General features: G+C 44.6%; 1 protein-coding gene across 3 annotated transcripts in view; it reads left to right on the forward strand.

Moving 5' to 3' along the window:
* Positions 1-70: 70 nt before the first annotated feature.
* The window catches only part of LOC146348490 (transmembrane and coiled-coil domains protein 2-like), a 34,288-nt gene continuing 12,268 nt past the window's right edge, over positions 71-22,090 (forward strand). The window contains exons 1-3 of one of the 3 annotated variants that reach the window (XR_014790650.1): positions 71-268; positions 506-823; positions 13,896-14,238. Coding sequence is in view for 2 of the 3 variants with exons in the window: in XM_084853260.1 (XP_084709386.1) it covers positions 632-823 (192 nt within the window). In the remaining variant the exon portion in view is untranslated. Of the gene's footprint in view, positions 269-505; positions 824-13,895; positions 14,239-22,090 lie in introns of those variants that run through there. The other 2 variants (XM_084853260.1, XM_084853261.1) reach the window with 2 other exon arrangements.

Here is a 22,090-nt window from a genome sequence, read left to right on the forward strand (position 1 = left end):
GCCTCCATGCGGATTGGCCGGGCCGGGCTGTCAGTCAGACCATCAAGCCGGCTCGCGAGGTGGGTGGGTTAGGCTGAGGGATTTGCTCTCGAGCGGCGGCAGGAGCGGGGGAAAGCGGGCTCGTTTGCAGGGCGAAGACGGCCGGCCCGCCTGTCCATCACGTTCAAAGAAAGAAAGAAAACGGCGGGGAAGACATGCACTCACCGGAAGAGACTTTGCAGCCATGCAAGGCGCCGAGATCCGGATCGCTCGTTTGCTTTCCTAAACAGTGAGTAGTGGCGTTATTTAGGAGGGGAGGGGGCCCTAATGATCAAACGCATCAGCATGCCATCTGCCCCCGCACCCCCCCCCAACATCCAGCCAGTTGCAACTGCAAAGCATACAGCCAAAGTTTGGGAGGGGGCGGCGGCGGCTGCAGCCCCGCCACCCGGTGCTATGAGTTGGGATGGAGGCGGCTTCTCCCCAGCTCCTCCCCATGGCCTTTCTGGTTCCCTGCATCTCACAGGTGAAATGAACTTCAGCCTTTCGTGCTCATCGAGCTGTTCTGCACCTCTTCTCACCCCCTTCCCTCCCGATTTCCATCTGCAATGCTTTCAAGAAGCAAGAGTGCGAGGCCGATCTCTCGCCCAGCATGAAGAGGTGCAAATCGGATGAGCTGCAGCAGCCAGACAACGACATCGCCGCTGGGACTGAAGATGCCCCCATCCTGCCTGCCATGGACACCAAGCCTGTGGATTTGGCTGCTGCCCTGTCGGATTCGGGCACCTCCAATCCAAATCCAGGTTTCCACCCTGTTACCCGGAGTAAACCTCCTGATTTGAAGGTAAGCTTCTAGGGCTACCTGTTGTAAAATGGGCAGCTGTAATTGTTTTTGTTGCTGCCTGGAGCCAGAACCCCAGTTTCCAACTGGGAAACGTTGACATTATTGTCAACTGCAAAAACAGCAGAGGTACCTTCAAAATAACAGCCAATAAATGTGGCACATCAGTCAACCCAATGTTTGCAAATGGTAGCACCATCCAACTTGCCAGACAAGTTCTTGATGTTAGGCTTTGTTGTGTTTATGCATAATATTGTTCCATCTTGTATTCACTGTCTCATATACACATCTTCTATACACACCCAACTTCTATACACATAAAATACAACTTCTAACCCTGATGCAGATGGACAGCATTCAGGAAGCCTGATTCAATGATCTTTCAAACAATTCTTTCACACAACCATTGTTACTATAAATACGTTTGGGCTGCAATGCTATGCCCATTTACCTGGGAATAAGCCCCATTGAATGCAGTGGGAGTGACTTTTAAGTAGACATGTACAGGATTGTGCTGTTAGTTGAGAGCTGACAATCATAGCTGGTCCTAAATTCTGTCCAGAGTCCCCTCCATCAAAACTATGACATGACAAGACTGGCCCTGCCATTAGGTAGAGTGAGGCAAATCTCTTCAGGCAGCAGATGCTGGGGAGCAGCAGTGGCAGACATCCCCCCCCAGCTGTTCCTCCTGAGCCCCTCAGCCATTCTCTTCTCTTGGATGATGGATCTATATCTATCACATGGCCTAACATGGGCCTCCTAAACTAGACTACTGCCTTTGGTAAGGTGGAGGATACGGTCCCGTTGTCAGTGTTGAAGGAAGATTAAACTCCCAGTCTATTTGGCTTCTGTATGTAGAATGGGTGGAGGTTGCCATCTTGTCCTTAACCTCAGGAAGTAAAATGTCTTGAGCTAGTCCTGAGGACTGATTGTTGTTAGCTTTGTGTGGAACTTTAATGCCCAGGTTGTATGCCATGAGATAGGGAAAGCTAATAGCATAATTGGGTTTAATGAAGAATTAGACAAATTTCACATGGCGGAAGCCAGAAGCAAATGTCAGGTGAAAGCTCATTCTGTTACAATAGTTCTGTGTCTTATTCCTTCAAAGTCTCTAATACTGGATAGTGTGACAGATAGGATGCTGGATGTAAATAGATTATTGGGGTGGCTTAGTGTGGCTACTGTTATATTTGTCCTTTGCAGGGTGTGATTCAAAGCTTCCTTTTCCTTTACATCCTACAAACCACATTGCATCCGTTATGTGGTTGCAAAATGTACCCAAAGAAAGCTTCGTCAATTACAATACTGAATTTTATTCTCAACTATAAATGACACAGTTAAATGATGTGAAATACCTGTACCTAGCCATGGTTTGTATTAAGGGTTGTGTGATGAATATTGTTGTTGTTCAGTCGTTAAGTCGTGTCCGACTCTTTGTGACCCCGTGGACCATAGCACGCTAGGTCTTCCTGTCCTCCGCTCTCTCCCAGAGCGTGCTCAAGTTCATATTCATTGCATCGGTGATGCTATCTAGCCATCTCATCCTCTGCTGTCCCCTTCTCCTTTTGCCCTAAGTCTTTCCCAGCATCAGGGCCTTTTCCAGGGAGTTTTCTCTTCTCATTAGGTGGCCAAAATATTTGAGCTTCAGCTTCAGTATCTGTCCTTCCAATGAGCAGGCAGGGTTGATTTCCTTTAGGATGGACTGATTTGACCTCCTTGCAGTCCAGGGGACTCGTAAGAGTCTTCTCCGGCACCACAGTTCGAAAGCATCAATTCTCTGGCTCTCAGCCTTCCTTATAGTCCAGCTCTCACAGCCATACATTACTACTGGGAAAGTGATGAATATACTCTGTAGTTTATTGGTTTGGAGTTCATAAATTTCCCAGCATTCCTGTGTGTTGAATCACTTTGCTTGTGTAAAAACTGAGTTATATCTATTTACCTTTTTGGTAATGCAGTTTGAAGTGTAGTATAAATAAAGAATGCTAGACGTTAGATTGAAGTGCAAGACTATAATTTTTTTTAGGTGTGTAAATAGCCATTTGCCTAATCACCTGTGGCAAGTAAGACTCTCCTCCAGGTGACTAGGCAGAAGAACCATAAACTGGAAGAGAGTTGTTCATGTTGCTTTTCTTTCAGGTTGCAGAGTGCCACAATTGAGTATCTTAGAGAGCAATCCTATGTCCCCTAGACAGTGTCTGGGGGAGATAGGATTTTTCGGTTTCCCATCTCTGAGCTCATAGACAATGTTACGAGCTCATAGCCGGAAAACTGTGCTCCCCTCCCCCTCGTAGCCGGAGCGGAGAGAACTGTGGGGGCTGCCCGTCCATGCCTGTTCATGCTCAAAACACGGAGCACGGACAGGGTGAAAAGGGGGCATTCTGGGGGGTGGAAATGGGAGGAGACTGCAGAAGCTGTTTTAGACAGCTTCCTATGCGGTCTCCAGCCCTGTTCCTGCTCCCTCCCCGAAGCTGCACTTAGACCCCCGAAATTGGGCATCTAAGGCAAAATGCAGGGCAGGCAGAGCATGGGGGGAATCCTCTCCTCCGTGCTTCAGCCGCTCTGCATTGGATAGGCGGTCGCCTCCAACTTCAGAGGAAGTTGGAGGTGACCGTCTATCTCGGTAGGATTGCGCCCTTAGGTACAATGGTCAGACAGGCTAGTAGAACATTTTTTTGTCTAGTAATTTCTGTGGAGTTGCTTGTAAAGTTGCAGGGCTGCAAGCTGATTTTTGCTTAGTGTTTGTACTGATCGGGGACCTCAGCTGGAGAAACTTGTTGCTGTTCTAATACAAATAATTCTACATAGGCAGCTTGGAAGGTAAGCAGGCATTGGTTCTGGCAATCCTTTTGCAATTCTGCATACATCCCCTTCTACAGCCATTCTGGGGCCTTGTACATTGAAACGTGGGGTACAAACGGGACACAATAAAATGCAAATATACAATACATTTACTAGATTTTATCTACTCTGCCAGCTAATAAACATCACTGGGTATACTGCTCTGGTTGCCATGGTTTCTGGAATGATTTTAATTTTTTTTTCTAGGCCACCTTTCAGAGCAGGAGCCCTCCTCCACTGTCTGTATTCCCTATCCCATTTGATACCACTTCTCCCCCTCAGCTGCTACACACATCTTCTCTTCGTGCCACTACTTACTCCCTCACCTTAGGTAATTGGGCCCACACAAATTATGGACTCCTCCCTTTTCACACTTCCAGTGGGTTTGTGATTTAGGCTTTGGGTAATTCTGAGCCTTGTCTCTTTATAAAATAATTACCAATTAGACATGCAAAACAGTTTTCTGTTGGTGTCCTGTGCTCTGCATAGGTTGGTATCTGCTAAAGCAGGGGTGTTGAACCTCAGGCCAATGGGCCAAATTCAACGGGTCCTCTGGGGTTTCCCAAAAGGCCTCAGTGCTTTACCCCAACCATTGATCATTTGGTGGTATTCTGGCTTTTCTGCAGTTTTGTTCCCTATTTTAAAAGGTTGAAATGCCTCTGCTAAGGCTTAGTTACTGTCAGTAAGAGCTTTGAGCTAAAATAGGCTGGTATTTTTGGTATTTCGGCTCTACCCACCACTGGAATCCAGCCCCTGAGAACTCCTCTGAAACTGAATTTGACCCTCCGGCTGAAAGAGGTTCAACAGCCCTGTTTTAAATAGAGGTGCCATTAAATTAGATAACCTAAAATACTGGGGGTTGTGGTGGTGAAGCTCAGTAGTAGAACATGTGCATTGCATGCAGAAAGCCCCAGGTTCAATCCCTAGCATCTGCAGCTAAAAGAATCAGGTAGCAAGTGATGTGAAAGACTCCCTGCCTGAGACCCTAGAGAGGTATCACCTATCAGAGCAGGCAGTACTGGGTTAGATGGACAGATAGATTGACTTAAGGTGCAATCCTGTGCATGTTTAGACAGAAAAAAAATCCTACAGCTCCCAGCATTCCCCAGCCAGCCATGCAGGCTGGGGAATGCTGAGAGTGGCAGGACCTTTTTCTGTCTGAACATGCATAGGATTGAGCCCTTAGTATAAAGTGTACAGAATTAGGCATGGTGTGGAGAATGTGGATAGGGAGACATTTCTCTCTCTCATAATACTAGAACCTGGGGTCATCCCATAAAGCTGATTGGTGGGAAATTTAGGACAGATAAAAGGAAGTACTTCTTCACACCGTACATATTCAGACTACGGAATTCACTACAACAAGACATAGTGATGACCACCAATTTGGATGGCTTTAAAAGGGGGTTAGACACATTCTTGGAGGAGAAGGCTATCAATGGCTACTAGTCCTGATGGCTATGCCTATGTACACCAGTTGCTGGGGAACATGGGCAGGAGGGTGCTGCTGCACTCATGTCCTGCTTGTGGGTTTCCCATGGGCAGCTCTTTGGCCACTGTGAACAGAATGCTGAACTAGATGGACCCTTGGTCTGATCCAGCATGGCTTATGTTCCTACTAACGACAGTCATACTTAACAGAAATCTGCATGGAGCATAGTTTGCTCAGGGTCATTCCACTTAACACTTCTCAGACCAGAAAAGGCCTCTTTTACTATTAAATCTGTAACTACCAAAGCAATTTGGCTACAGTGAGATTTTCGTGAAATGTAGAGAGACTTTGAAGCAGGACCTATCCCCTGAGCATAACCCGTTGAATACCCTGTAGTAACCCATTGCAGCAGTCACTAAGGAGATCAACAAGGAATGTTTATCTCCTCTGATAGGATTAACCACATGTGCAACCAGGAAACAGCCCCTTTCTCACTCCCCCAGGATGCTTTTGTGTGAGTGCACTAGAACAAGGGAAGTTGTTTCTCAAAAACACCTGAAACATTTATTCTGTCCAATGCGTTTCGGAAATACAATTCCTTCTTCAGGGGTTTTTGTTTTCCCACAGATCTGCAGCAATGAGTTTTGGTTGAGGAAGGAGCAGAAGGACTTGTTGCTACAGAGTTATAGGAAGACAAAAAGCGCCTGAAGAAGGAATTGTATTTTCAAAACTCCTCGTGTGGAATACACATTTCAGGCATGTTTAGAATCACTTCTTGTTTTTGTGCAGCATCATGTTCCTTTCCTTTTTGTTGGTTTTGCACTAGAACAAGTATATTCATATTGTGTGTGTGTGTGTGTGCATGGAGAGAAAGAGTATACTGTTGCAGAAGAGGCTATTTAATAATTTCCACTGCAGATCTTTTATTGCTTTTAGGAATGGGAGAGGTACAACATTCAGGAAACAACAGGAAATTTCAGTACTGATGCACTGTACTAGATATACTGTTCTAGAAATACAAAGAATACCAGTGGCCCAAAAGAAAAACAAAAGGAACACTTGTCTTCCAGTATCAGTTAACTGGAATACTGAGGAAAATGTGACCAGAAGGAAAATAGAATGCTAATACTTTATTATCTTTTTCCTGAAAAAAAATAAGATAGAAACCACAACTGGTGTTTTTCAAAAGCTCATTATATGCTAATACATGTAAAAATGTTCTTGTCTGCTGTCGACAACACAATGGTCAGTAATAACAATTAGCACTTAGTAATAACACTTAAGCATGTGTGGTTTTTTTTCCTTTTCCTTCATGTGGTGTTGATGGGTTTTTTTGCCACACTTTGCAAAAATGAAGGAGCATCTGCGGTCTCCATTTTATAGTATGAAACAGTAATGCAGCAAACCAAGAAACACAGATGGCTTTAACTCATTGTCTTCAGAAGAGCTGTATTAGTTTCGGGTAGCTAAAAAGTGAACTGAAATACAAGGGGCTTGGCTGCTTGCTCCCAGAACTGATTTTTAATGGAAGAGATTAGCCCTGACGTAAGTGAAGTAATGGTAGAAAAGAGAGTACGTCCAAGCTAATATAGGGTGTTTGTTCCCACAGCTCTGGAGTTAGGAAGACATAACTTCTGGACTACAAGGCCAGGCAGTCTGCAGCCAAGAAAACAGTGACTAGCGGACAAAGTCAGAGAGCAGCTTGGCTTTGACTCAAACAATCAGTTTCTCAGACTAAGGAGTTCAGTACAAATCTGAGGCTTCATAGGTCCAGGTGGAAGCCTATTGGCCCCAGCTATCACCTGACAGTTGCTGGGCTATTACTTGGCTTGTAGCATTGGTGGTGCCTATGTACAGTAGAGAGCAGACAGATTTCCCTTTTATGGCAAGCCACCACAGGGGCCTGGGTGTGGTTGCCAGAGTCGTGTTTGAAACCCCAATGCCTTACAAAGCCAGACTTGAGTACTGCTGCCCCCTTGTTTAGAAATTAACCAGTGGGTCTCTGTTCATTGCTTTTTCCTTATTTACTGATGTATTTATTTATTTATATTTACAGTATTCGGGTACCATCCAATAGCTGAGGTTCTCTGAGCAGTTTACAGTAATAAAAATTAAGGTCTCATCGAAGGAAACACCAAATGAAGATGCAGTTGTGCCCCAAATGAGAATCTAGACCCTGCTAAATGTTTTCTCTTTCAAATGTATAACAAGGAAGCAGGATTTCCATGCAGAGGGCATACCTTCCAGGCTGTCAGAGTGGGCAATCTGGTGGAAAATTCTTTATAGAGTTTGCTTCTGCTGCACTTACACATGACCAATGCTGTAGGCCAGCTATTGGCCCAACAGTTATCAGGTGACACGAGGGGAGTGATCAGCTTCCACCTGGCCCTATAGATCTCCAGTGATGGGCGGAACTCTTCTGCCTAAGCAATTCATTGTTTGAGTCAAGGCTAAGCTACTTTCTGATTGCGCCTGCTTGCTCTCTGTTTTCTTTGCCTCTAAACTGCCAGATCTTTGAATATGAAACTTTTTCTGTGAGCTGAACGTATGTTGTGCATGGTAGATTTATACAGGTTTGTCGTGCACCTGTCATGGCTCTGCTATAAAGAGCAATGAATGATGGGGTAGAGTACTATTTAAAAACATACGGACCAAATGAAACTACTTTCAAAAAGATGTATTAATCCCCTGACCTCATGTGAGGCACCTTTCAAGCTGCTATCACTGGACAACACTCACTGTTATTTTGTAGGTACCTACAGAGAGCATGATCTTGGGCTGTGTTCAGAAGGATGATTTCAACACATACAACCTACCCTTTCAAGTTGCTTCCATATATCTGTGAATGCTTGACCCAGTCTTTGAACCATGTTATAGGCAGACTGTTTGTGCTATTAATTGGGGCTTCTGTTGTAGAAATTTTGAAGGGTTTTAACAAAAGGATATGATGGCCTCATCATGAATGAAACATTCATACTTTGGGCAAGCAGATGCATTGATGGACTTATGATTTTGCTACCCAGTACAAAGTATAATGTGCTAAAAGAGAACCTATGCATCTCCCGAGTGCTGAATTGTGGTGGTGGTGGGGAGATGGGGGGGGGGGGGAGGCAGGATTTCCTGTGTGTAAGTTCACGTAGGTAGGTAGAAGAGGAGTAGATGAGATATGCAAAGCAATCCTATGTAGGGCAACTCAAACATAACTCCCACTGAGTTCAATAGGGTTTACTCCCATTTAAGCATACATAGGATTGTAGCCTTAGGAAGGAGGGTGGACAGATCAAGGCAGGAATTGGTCCCACACTCTCTCTCTCTCTCTTTCTCTGTGTATGTGTATGTGAGTGAGAGAGAGAGGAGTGGTGGTGGTGGTGGCTGGATGGGAAACAGAAAATGGCTCTGCATCTTTAATGGTTGTGTAGAAGAGGGAATTTCAGCAGGTGTAGCTTTTCATGCCTCGCTGCCCTTGTGCATCTGGTTACCCTAAGAAGAAATCTTCACAAGTTTTAAGATTTAATTAGGTACCAATTTCATATTTCATCAGAGTGCTAAAGTTCTGCATGTATTTTTTTTTTCCTAGAGCCTTACATAACTCGTTTTAAAAAATGGGGAATTGTAAGCTAAACTGGCAGAGTGTTATGGCACAGCTATGTGATACTTTTCTGTTAGCTGCAGTACATTCTGTCTGAACCAGAATGCAGCTTCAGTTTGCCTTTCTGTAAAATGGGTTTCCCTTGGAGCAGAAAAATGTGGGTTCAAAGTAGTGATTATGTGCTGTGGAGATCAGACCCCACCTCTGGCTTGTACTGAGGATTTTGGTCAAGTTACTTTAACTTCTGTTTGCCTTTCTATTAAATGAGTTTCTGTTAGAGCAGAAACCTGTGAGTTCAAAGGAGTGGCTTTGTGCTGTGATGCTCAGACCTCACTTCTGCCTATTGCCCCTGGCTATTCCTACCCCTGGCTCTGCCTATTACCCCTGGCTCCACCTATATTCACTGCCCAGCCCCACCAACCAGAATGGGCACAAGCTGCCATTGCACCTAGGCCAGTCTTATCAATTGTGACTAAAAACAGGTCTTGAACCCAGCAATCTAGGGTGTCCTGTTTAAGTGGCAATATTAGCAATTGAACCCCGGCCCTCATATATAAATCCTCTGTATGCCATCATGATATCAATAGCCTCCCCCCCCCAATTAAAGCTGGATTTCATCTGTTAATCTAATAACAAATAGAGATGTGAAGGCCCAGAAAAAAATGGGAATAGTATAAATTGATATAATAGTATAAAATTATAGTGCCCCTCCCTTATTTGAACAAATAGTAAGCTGTGTAAAAGCTACACTCATTTTCTGAATGAGAAGACAGAAGCCAAAAATAAGTTCCACCAGAGTTTTTTCCCCCTTTACAATGCATCTAAAATCTAATGCAAAGCAAAAGCACAAGAACCAATCAATGAACACTTTCATAGTTCAACCCCCCACAGATAGACTCATCCATGAACTTGCCATCCTGTGTGGGTGTGAATGGCTAGATCCACAGGGTGGGCTCAGGGGAGTAGAGGAGCTGAGGATTAAAGGTGTTGTTATCCGTGGGGATGACCTCCCACTTGATGGCGTATGAGATTATAATGTGGGCCTCCTGATTGAGGTAGCTGTTGACGGTGAAGTTGATGACGCCCATGTCGAAGTCGATGAGGCTTGTGCTGGTATTGGCCATGGTGGGCTGCGGCTTGATTTTAAGGAAGATGTGAGGTGGTGGTTTAGTAAACGCCATCACCGCCATAAGGCTAATATCACAATGCTGGTGCTCCTCAACAAAGGTTTTTTTTGACCATATGGACCTAGAATAGACAACTGGCTGGTTGTTCCAGGCTATGCTGGGCAGCAGGGGCACAAAGCATTGTACAGGTTGCTGATTGTGGAGAACTCCTAGTTCTCATCTGCCTCGATCTCGAAGTGGCCCGAGGGCAGGGAATTGTTGGCCCTGATGGCCATGACATTGAGGTGGTGCATGGATATGCCGGAGTCCTCCCCAGGGATGTCTTTCTGGGGGTCGATGACTATGGTCTTGCTGGGGTACAGCCTGTCCTTGTAGTAGTTTTGCATAGGGAACCTAGGGTGGATCTGTATGTTGTCAAAGAGTGTTTGCTTGCAGAGGTCTACTTTGGAGGCAGCGCCCTTAGACTTGGCCGTGAGCTGCCCCCTAAAAGACCTGCCATGGTGCTTGCCGTCAAGGGCATGGACTGAGGGGACCAAGGGAAAGTAGTGTCGCGCCATGGTGGTCCAAGAATGGGGCTCGATGTCGGCAAAGAGAGGCTCATCGGTGGTGCCAACCTGCTTCTCCTTAGTCTCCACCCAACGCTTGACATACTGTCCGTAAAGAGGAATTCCCTCCCTCCCAATGTAATTGGCTGGGCCGCTTAGCTTCCTGCTTTTTGGAGGGGGAATGCATACTTTATTTTGTGAGACACCCCAGGATACATGACCCTGTGCGACCACTGCTCAAAGACAAAGAAGGGCTGGGGAATGTCAGGCTTGTGGGGCAGGTAGTGACCCATGTTGTAAGCAACTGCAAAAGGATGGAGTTCTCCTAGGGCTTCCCTGACAGGTGCCCGTGGTGCATGTTGCCCATGATGTAGGGGAACCTGTGATCTTCATCCACCAGGACATGCAATATGCTGGATGGGTTATCGATGTGAATGCCAAGCTGGGCGCTGGTCAGCATCTTCACTTGCAGGTCAATGATGGTCACCTCCCTCTCGACAGACCAGATGTTTGTACCCGATGACAAGCTGCTGGAACTCACTGGGGGTAAAGTGGCAGTCCCAGTGGTTGAGGCCCAGGTGGGACCAGGGCATTTTGAAACCGAGAAACATGGTGTCGAGGTCGCTGATGTCACCCCAGTGGGTTCGGGCGGGGTCTCTGGGATTCTTGGCCTCACTGTCGCTGTCCATGACATGGGTGCAGCAGTCGACGCTCATACGGTAGTAACTCTGAGTGGGTCCCAGTCTTGGACAGAAATGATGCGAATTTGGAGCATGTAAATTTCCATGCCAGGGAATCGGGTACCAGCCAGCCAGTCGTGGGTGTTGGAGGCTTTCCTGGCAGTTGTATCCATTCCATGTTGGGTGGTGCTGCCAGTCGCAGAAGTACCCTTGTCTGTCAGCCATTTTGCGAGGTTTGAGCTTCCCAGGTCTCTGGCGGGGCAGAGTGCATTTTCTGGGTTGGGTGGGCGGTTGGATCCAGTCTTGCGATCCAGTTTTTTCCCCGTTTTTTTTTTCCAAGGACCATTTTTGTTCTTTTCCGAAAATTGGAAAAATTGAACAGCTTTGGATTATGAAATATTTTCTTTTAGAATTTAACAAGGTGTTTACATATTTGTTACCAAGCCTTTAAAGGTGTGTCCCCAACCAGTCGTGTCCGACTCTAGGGTGCGGTGCTCATCCCCGTTTCTAAGCTGAAGAGCCAGCGCTGTCCGAAGATGCTTCTGTGGTCATGTGGCCGGCATGACTGAACACCGAGGTGCACGGAACGCTGTTACCTTTACCGCCGAGGCGGTACCTATTTATCTACTTGCAATTTCTTGCTTTCAAACTGCTAGGTTGGCAGACGAACTGCTAGGTTGGCAATGCCAAGCCTTTACTCCGCCCAAATGATTTCTAAAAACTAGGCAATAAGAAGATTTTATAGACAGGCTAGAGAAGTAAAATGTCTGGAAATAATGAAGCCATGGGGGGAAATCTTTTCTAATCCTCTCTGTAAGAATCTCAGCATAGTTATTTCTTCTATTTCTTATTAATATTATTGATCCAATGTATCTTTTACGGGTAGACATTTTGGGATGCTCCGTTTCCCAACATGTGAATAGAGTCACCATATCATAATATGGAAGAAAATGTACATTCTTGTCAGTTTGGGTTTTGTTCTACAGAGTCCTGTGTCTCTGGACTTGTCTTCCTCTGCCTTCAGTTCTTCCTGCTTCTAGAATGATTCAGATGTTTCAGGGACTACTTGCCGAAGTTCCCTCTGGTCAGAAATAAACTAGGAATCTAAAATATATTATGTATAACTTGGTTTGCTCATAAAATCAATCATGTTTGGTATATTAATTTTTAAAGTATAGTTTATTCAGACAATAATTACAAATGTACTGAGTTCACTTTTTAAAGTTTTTAAATATAATGATAATTTTATGAGCATACTGTGTTCTACATAATATAACTTCAGGAGCATAAAGGCTGCTTTACATTCCTAAAGCAGCCTTCCTCAACGGTGCCCTACAGGATTACAGTGGCAGGCATTGCTGAGCATTGGCCATCCTGCCTGAGGCTGATGGGAGCTGAAGTCCAAAATATCTGGAGGGCATCAGGTTGGAGAAGGCTGTCCTAAAGCAACAAAGTTACCTTGGATCTGTAAAGAGTGCCTATAAAATAAATGTTGCTGGGTCATCTTGTTAGGAGCAAGCCTTTCATAGGGGAAGTGGAGCAAGAAAATGTCCTGGCAAGAAGCAACAGCAGATAGATGACCTAATTCTGCCTGAGCTGTGTTGGATGGATGTTAGGTATGAGCTCAGGATCAGAATGCCTGGATTCCTATTAGATTCAGTGAAAAGAATACACATCTAGTTAAGATGTGTACGAGAAGGAAGAATTGAAAGTCCTCTGAAAAATTGGCTAGCTTTTTATTGATCTGCGATCAATAGGAGTTTTTGGCAATGTTCTCCCCCCAGCTGTAGTGACACATCCTCATTTTTCAAGTAGCATCCCATCTTCCAGGGATTTAAAAACAGGCACATTGCCAGTACCAGGAAGCAAGTTCAAATGGGATTTCTCCAACCAAAACAAATGTACCCGATTGAGTCATTATTGAGGAAAGCATATTGGTTTTTAGTGGAACTGGGGCGTACATATAGTTCTTCCACAAAGTAAAGAGTCGTTTCCAGCTTGAGGCAAGCTGATTGTACAAAGCAAATAGCCAGGTTGCTTACTCCTGGTTTAAAGTGTATGCATGCTAGCTGGCTTTAAGGGAAGCCATTTAGGGCATATGCTTTGCATGCAGAAAGTCCTAGGTTCAGTCCCCAGTGTCACCAGGTAGGGCTGAGAAAGACCTCTGTCTGATACCCTGGAGAGCCACTGCCAGTCTGTGAAGACAATACTGAGCTAGATGGTCCCATGGTCTGACTCTGTATAGAACAATGTTCCTATGCCTGCAATTTGTCTCTGAGCAAAACTTTTACACTGTTTGTCCTCTAATAAAAGGCGGCAGATTAATCCTACTTGCTTGGACAAGTGTTTAGCAGAAGAATGTTTAGTGTGGTATTAGTGAATGAAGACCCTACTTTGCTTTATCATAACCAGTCAATGTATATAGTACCAGAGTGGGCTTGGCTCTCAATATGGATGAAAGGAGATACTGTAATTGCCACTCCAGAAGTTGCTGGTAAGTGATTCACTGGGAAGTAGGAGGCTGCCACTCTTGAAAAGTGGCTGAGGAGGAGAAATTACCCAACGACCCTGACTGGTGGTGTCATGAGACAGCAGTGGAGGCATTGGTGTTGCCAGATCAGTTCTGTGCAAGGGTGTGGCCAGTGACTTACCAGCGGTGTCCACCATAGGCGTGCATCCTGATGTCAGCAGGTCATGCTGGGTGCTTACACAGCACTGACAGCATCCCGCATATTACTGTTGCCTTGTGATGCAGGCTAGTAACAGTGTTGGATGCTTCTTCCTGTTTGTCAACACTCAGCAACAGTGACCTCTTGCTTCTCATAGGAATATAAACTGACCTATCTGCCTGTCTCTCTCAGGACGATGTCTTTCTCATCACCTGCTTCTTGATCTTGACCTGCCACTGAGGTATGATCCCTGCCTAAAGATATGATCCCTCTTCTCCTGGTTGTATGGGCTTGTCCAGAAGCCAAATCCATAACCTCTTGCACCCAAAGTGGAAGTCATACCCTCGGACCAACAAGCCTGAGCTCCACCTCACCAACCGCCAGTGTATCATACTTCCCTCTCCCTTATAACAATTTTTGTAGTCTTCTGAATGACATTGTAGTAATTTACAGGCTTGAGTCTCATTTTTCTTTTGCTTGAACTCATATGCATTGTATCTTTGTAATAAATGAAGACCTGAATGTTTAAGCAACCAAAATGTTTTGGTTTCGGTGCATCCTTCTCTAACATGTTCTGCTGAATGTAGCAGAATATAACTTTGCCCTTGGTGAAGTCCAAACTGGATCCCTTACAAACCCACAATGCAGTGGGAACAGCCTGGCTAACCTTACCTAAGCTCAGTTGTGCAAAGGTCCTGTTCTTTTATGTAACTGTGAACAGTACGTGACTGTTGTGCTTAGTAACATGCTGTCACAATTCTTTGCACGCTGAGGCCTTAGACTTTGTGCTGGAAAAAAATTCTCTCCTACAGTTAAAGAAAGGGCTCAGATATTTTCCCAGTGTACTAACAGTATGGTCATTAATCTTATTTCTTGTGATTATTGAGATGAGGGGACTGAGGGCTGAACTGGACAAGATGCTAAATGTGCCATTGGGAAGCTAGTCAGTTTTGTTTTTTTCAAACAACAAAAGCTACTAGTAGATGTCAGGAAGAGTTGCATTGGGACTGCAGCATGTCGGGAGGAGAGGTTTAATCCTTTCCTCTCCCAATGTGGTCCTGACAAAAATCACCTTCCCCCTGTGCTGCTATTAGCCAAAGGAAAAAAGGTCCTTTTGGTGCCAGGGGGAACTTTTTTCCTGGGGCTAATAGTGTGGCAGGATAGGGTGGTTTTCATTGGGACTACAGCAGGAGGGGAAAGGGATAAACTGCCCCTTCCCATGTGCCATGATTCCAATGAAAATCATCCCTCCACAGGCTTGCTATAACAACAACAACAACAACAACAACTGAAAGAGCTTCTGAATGAGCATTACATATACTATGCCCCAAGAAAGCAAATTCTTTCCCTCCCTCCCTCCCTCCCTCCCTCCCTCCCTCCCTCCCTCTTCTCTTCTAAAAAACCACAGCAACACAAAGTTCCTATGTGGAAATTGCTGTTTTAGGATTATTGGTGTGTGGAAAAGATTGAAAGGTTGTTTAGTCCAATTCTGGCAATGAGATAGTATTTCCCTACCCAACACCCTTGACAGTTTAGTCTGCATTACCAGAAGCAGGAAGTAACGACTAAGGTGTAGCCTTGTGTTGGTCCTGTAAGTAGAGAGTTAGACTTGGATTCATAGTGGATGGCTTTCAGTGAGTCACTCTTGGCCTCAGTTCCCCATCTGCAAAAGAGGAACAAATGGTATACTTCATCCATCTGATGTGAAGCACATGGTATAAAATAGTGATGGGAGTAAAGTTCAGATCTTGGGGGCTCAAACACTAATTAATCGGGTTTCTCTTTCACCCCCCACCCTCAAGCCAATTCCAAATTGAGCCCAGACTCTTCTGGAGTCTAGGTACTCCTGCTGTGAGCCCTCCTCCTGGCCATTGCATCGTTTCACCTTCCCAAACTTACCTGGTGGCAGCTGGGAGGACTTGTAGCAGTGTCTCTGTTAGATCCTAGATGCTGCCAGGAGCACATGTCCAGGGCTCTCAGGAGTTACAGGAAATGTAGTTTTCATGATTCCTGGCATCTCTACTACTAGGTTGATCAGCAACCGGGGGAACCTCATTTCCCATTGTTTCTGGAAGCCCTGGACATGGTCACACATAAGGACATAAGAAGATTCTTGCTGGATCAGACCAAAAGCCTGTCTAGTCCAACTTTGTTTCCTTCAATGGCCAACAAAGGGAAAGTCAAAGCCTATGAGAAGCCCACAAGCAGGATATGAGGACAATATCCTGCTTCCACTATTGTTCCTCAGCAACTGGTATTCAGAGGTACATTGTCTCTGATTCTGGAGATATATACAGCCATCATGACTAGTAGCCTTTCATAGCCTGATCCTCCATGAATTTGTCTAATCCCTCCTTAAAGCTGTCCAAGTTGGTGGTCATCACCGCATCTTGTAGTAGCGCATTGCATAGTTCATCTGTGTGCAGTGTGGAAATAGTACTTTCTGTTGCCTATTCTAATCTCCCACCATTCAGCTTCTTTGGATGACCCATGTTCTAGTTTTATGAAAGAGGGAGAAAAGCTTCCCTCTGTCCAGTTTCTCCATACCATGCATCGTTTTATTTACTTCTGTCTAGCCCCCAGCCTTACTTCCCTCTTTTCTAAGCCAAATAACTCCAACTGTAGCCTTCTAGGGGAGTTGCTCCAGCCCCTTGGCCATTTTGGTTGCCCTTTTCTGCACATCCTCCAGTTCTACAATAACATTTTTGAGGTATGGTGATCAGATCTGTACACAGTTCACTACCTCGCCTCTGGGATCTAACCCTGCCCCCTCAGGTAGGCTGCCTCATTGCTGCCAGTTAAGTTTTGGAAGGGATAGAAGGTGGTAGTAGTTGTGGTGGGGGAGTCCTCTAGGCCCCCATGGGGCTGCTGATGACATCATCCATCATGCAGCAGTGCCCAGGCTTGGAATGGGCATGAATTAAAATGATTAATTTCAAGCATCCAATGACTACTCAGCAAAATAAATCATTTTACTTGTGGCCATTCTGAATCATGGTGGGAGGATTTTACACATCACTACTATAACAATTGAGGCTGCGGTGGCTTAGTGGTTAAGACGCTGAACTGCAGACTGGAAGGTCGGCAGGTCAGCAGTTCGAGACCCGAGTGCTGCGTGACGGAGTGAGCTCCCGTCTTCAGTCCCAGCTTCTGCCAACCTAGCAGTTCGAAAGCAAGAAATTGCAAGTAGATAAATAGGTACCGCCTCGGCGGGACAGGTAACAGTGTTCCGTGCACCTCGGTGTTCAGTCATGCCGGCCACATGACCACGGAAGTGTCTTCGGACAGCGCTGGCTCTTCGGCTTAGAAATGGGGATGAGCACCGCACCCTAGAGTCGGACACGACTGGTTGGGGACACCTTTACCTTTTTACTATAACAATTGTGGAGCAGTTAAATTAAAATGGTATACTAGATCAAGGAATGCACAGTTTAAAACTATTCCCAATGAGTTGAATGAGACATGCCCTGATACGTAGTACAGCGGAAGGAAAAAAGAACCCGCCGCCATCACATAATCTAAAAAAAGAGAAATGGCCTTCATTCTCAATGGGTGTTAGAAGACAAGTTTCATTTGACCATTTGTGGGATTGTTTGTGCCTCTTTCAAAATTCTGCGTATTTCCATGAATATAAGCATTTTGTTTTGCACCCCACAGGCACTTCCTTGGGTCCCAAGAAACCCAGCTTTTATTGCGAAACAAAAGAAGCAACTTTCTACTTCTCATATTGCAAAAATAAACATTGCAGAATGGATAATGAAACATGCTAAAGGGTTTGAAGTAGATAAAAAGGAAGTGAAATTTGTTATATGTTTTCAGCTTCCACAATCTATGTATAAAGATTTTGCAGAGGCTGACTCACATTTTTTTTTCAAATTTGAATATTAAGATTTCAAAATAGAGGATTGTAGAAGTGCAGTGTTTTCACCATCTGTAATTCAGCATCTGCTGCGTTCATTAAAATAACATGCAAATTATGTTAATTAGCAGCAACCCTCCAACTCGCAATACACTTTGAATGTGAAAAAACAAATCTCCCATCATTGTCTTATGAGAAAGGTGAACACCCCACCCCACCCCACCCCCTTCAAATCCTGGAGGGTGGCAAAGGGAAATCCTACTCAGGAGGCCACTCATAAAGCTCTAAATTAAAATGCAGTATGAAATGCCTATTGTTAACTGTCTTCAGCTCAGTTTTAAAACCACCAAATCTCTTTGTCTCTGTGATTATTCTAGAGAGGCTGTTTTGGAGTTTTACTTTGCTAAAGAATAGAAACCTATTTCTAGCAGGAGCCATTCATGTCTTGTCTTGTGGAATAGCTAGAATGGGTGGATGTGACACATGGCCTTTTTTTTCTTTTGTCCATGAAGATTAGAATGTCCAGTGTCAGAGCTCTTGCTTAGTATGCCTAAAATGTATGCCCTAGGGGAGAGTAATCTATTGCTTTTCAGTCCTGGAAGGTCATTGTCAAGGTGAGCAAAGTCCCCTATGGGTTACCTGAATATATTTGCTGTCAGGCAGTATGAGCGGTACCAGCTTGGGCTCTGGAACAGCATGATTAGTGACCACTCTGTAAAATCGTTTCTCAACCACTGTCTGGCTTGTTGCAATAGATTTTGTTCCCTCTCTTGTGTGTGCAGATTTGGTGCACAGGGGGTTGTGCTGCATAACTTCCTCGAAATGTTAACTTCACCCATCAGGCAGCACTATGATAATATAGCGTCTGGGAGCAGACCCTCTGCAACAATTCACACTTGCTGGATATTAGATCCAAGCAGCGGTTGTGGCACAAGCAGAGAGTTGTACCTGTACAGCTACTGTATTATGCCACTTTGGATTGAATAAGAGAAGGTGGGTATCGATATTTTACATCACTAAATTGAATAATGCCACACTATACAGCTCCATCAATTGTTTCTGAAACTGAAGGACTCTCATTGCTTTCAGCTCCTGGCTGACACAAGACTGCACCAATGTTAGAAGCTTTGTGTAAGAAGCTAGGCGCAAAACTCATTCGTGGCACATCGAATTTTGTGTTGATTCAGCATGTACGCCGCCATTTTGTTGCGTGCAGGTAGCACTATTAGCATCTTTTGCCAACAGTGCCGTTATTTATGTCCTTTACATTTGCCCAAATGTTGCTTCTTTGCAATTCAGATGGGAATCCAGAAACATCAGGCTGGCAGCATGAAGATCACATACATGTTGCGAGAACAAATGTGTGGCTCGCATGTGCTCTCCCACTTCATGTAGATCTGGTGCCAGATGAGAGCCTGGGGGCATATACACACATATACACATACTCACTTTTACACAGACCCCCCCCCCCCCAAAAAAGGGGCTCTCCTTGCCAGATGGAATTCCCTTGCCAGTGCTAGCAAGAGAAGCCCTTCCCTTATCTCTGATCTCACATCTGAGTTCGGAAATGAGGGAAGGGTTTCCCGTTCAAGTGCTGGCAAGAGAAACCCCGAAGATCCTAGATAAGGGAGGGGCCTCCTTGCTAGCACTTACCTCCGATCTCTGGGGTGAGGTCCCCACGGCTCTGTGGGCTGCACTAGGAGCGGCTGCGAGCTTGATGGTCATATGTGAGCCTTTCATGAAGCTAGGCCATTGGCAGTCCAGAGTGCTGGCAAGATAAGGCATCATGGGTTGCTGAGATCGGAGCCTGAAGGGAATCCTGAAACCGAGGGAGCAACAGCCAGAGATAGATGGCCAAGCTGACTGCTGTCCAAGCAAAGCCCAAGCTTGGCCTAGCAGCTTTATAGCCCTACCCACGGGAACAATGAGCTACCAGAGCAAATCCAGTAACCCTGCATTCTGGAAAGATATCATAGCCCTTTCCTGGGAACCTTTCAGTTTCCAGCCCTGTGTGGCTCATCACAAGAAACACAGATGCAAAGGTTTTTTGGTCAATCCCTAGCATCCCCTGATAGAGTCAAAGCTTATAATAATGTGTACATCTCTACATGCATAGGCCCATTAGCACCATCCAGCAGCGTTCTTTAAGCAGTTGTAGTGGTGAGGTACATGAGCCTAAGACTTACTCTTGTGCTCTACAGTTTATAGGGTGTACCTGCTGCAGTCCTGAATGAACCAGTCCTTAAAGAGCTTTTGAATCTGACAACCCTGTGCTTGGTGGTATAGCTTAGTTCTCTAAATCTGCTGGTGCAGGATCCCAATTTGAACGGCCTTCCGAATGAAATAAGCAAGATAACACGTTCCGCAACTCAGCTGTTTAGTTGTATGACTTTTACAGCGCAATCCTATAGATGTCTCCTCAGAAGTACATCACACTGAGCTCAGTGGGGCTTACTCCGAGGTAAATGGAAATAGGATTGTGCTTTTAGTCCATTTATCTATTGATTAAATTGTATAAGGATACATATGGGCGATGGCAATATTTTTAAAGCATGAAGCATACTTCCCTTGTATTTAGATAATGCACACATGTCGTAACAGGCACCTTCATAGAAGAGGCATCTTCTCCTTTACAAGAGAAAAGGGGCATTGCCCCTTTTAAGACAGTGCTTGCCATCTGCAGATCGTAGAAGTATTTGTATTAAAATAATAATTTTGACTTTTAAAAAAACTCTGCAGCACATTTAATCAGGGCCACTTTTTTAGTATTTAATATGAATTAAGCATTTAAAAAATGGAATAATGTAACCAATAATTGATTACACAATGCAGCTTCTTTCTTGGAAAGAGCATCGTGGTGGCTTCTGGAGCAAATCTTGTCATCCTCATTGTAGTCTTCATGGCAATTGCTTTAATTTAACTAGCTTATGGGAAATGATGGAATCCTCCATTCCAGCATAGCTAAGCAAGATGGTTGCTTATACTTTGGCAAAGAGGAGGAAACGATCACCCAAAAGAGGACACAGACTTGCATACCTTTCCATGTGCAAATATAAATGTATAGATGCAGATGTATACGTAGTGGGGAAGACTGAACAAATCTGTAGGCCTGCTCAGTCTGCTTTCAAGGTACTAACTGTTGATGGGCAACCTCAAGGCCTCTGCTCTCCTGTCTACTTATAGTTCTTTATCTTTCAACAAGACTTCAACTGAGCAGTCCTTCAAGGATAGGATGCCTTCAAATAGAGAACTGTCTTCTGTAATGTAGGACACATGGCCACCCTAGCACTAAGTCCTCTAATCAAAAGCTATTCCAGGGCAGATATATGCAACTTTATATTGCATATATCTGCAATATAATTATATCCACATGCCAGCCCAGATAACATAGGTTTAAGAGCACTCTTTCAAACTGCTTCTGGCTATGGTTTATGGATTACGAGATCAGAAGCCTGTATATTGCACACCATACTGTCTCTTTCCAGTTTTACCCAGCATGATGTGCCAGCTGTCTGGAAAACAATTCTTGAACAAGAAGCTTGTTTTATCCAACATCTCTATGCCGCCCTTTCCACTCATCTGCTGCATAAGTAAATACATTTTTCTCCCTACTGGTTTTCCATTTCAGAAAAGAATTCTAGGGCAGCATCCTACATCCTAGTGACTGAAAAGTGCCAAATGGGTAGCCCCATTAGCCTGTTGCGGCAAAACTCTTGAAGACAACCATGTTTATTTGGCATGCACTTCCATGGATTCTTTTGTCGCATTTGATAGAGTGGGTTCTGGTCCATGAAACTTTGTGCCATATTGGGGCCACAAGACTCTTCTTGCTGTTGTTCTGTAATGTTAATCCTTAAACAACACTTTTGTGTAAAAAAGAAAAATGAGAGATTTGTGTAAAAAAGAAAAATGAGGGATTTGTGTAAAAAAGAAAAATGAGGGATTTGAAGAAGTATTCAGTAATGTTCAATAAGCTTTCAGGGGATCAGTACACCACATTTCACCAAAATCAAATTTTCGAAGTGCATTCATGTATGTTTAGGATACTGTTAAACAAGAAAGTTAATTGGGTCATGATTTCTCAGGATTTTAGGTGACAGATCTCGTGTGTAATTTCTTTCATTTTGGTCAGAGGTGACATTTGGAGAGAGTAAGGGGAGGTAATCTCTCTCTCAGGCCACATTTGATTATGCTCCAAAAACACCTGTATCTCTAGCTCACTTGCCGGTTTTTTGTACTGAGTTGCTTCAGTTATGAATGACTAGGTATGCAATTTAATCTTGAATATATTTCAGCAGCAGGCTATGATCATTGCTGTAAATCTTGCTCCCCTTCCCACAATCTAAAACCATGCCCTTGTGTGTGTTTTTTGCTGCAGAAGCATTCCCTATCAGTCATTGCCAACTAACAAACCACTGTTTAAGCTCTGAGGATGTGTGTGTGTGTGTGTGTGTGAGAGAGAGAGAGAGAGAACAATTTCCTGTAAGGTGGAAGGAAACAGCTGCTGCAATGTAGACTAAAGATTAAA

Source organism: Heloderma suspectum, chromosome 4 (assembly GCF_057233095.1).
Source record: "Heloderma suspectum isolate Gila_16-S chromosome 4, 16-S_ref, whole genome shotgun sequence".
NCBI classification, from domain to species: Eukaryota; Metazoa; Chordata; class Lepidosauria; order Squamata; family Helodermatidae; genus Heloderma; species Heloderma suspectum.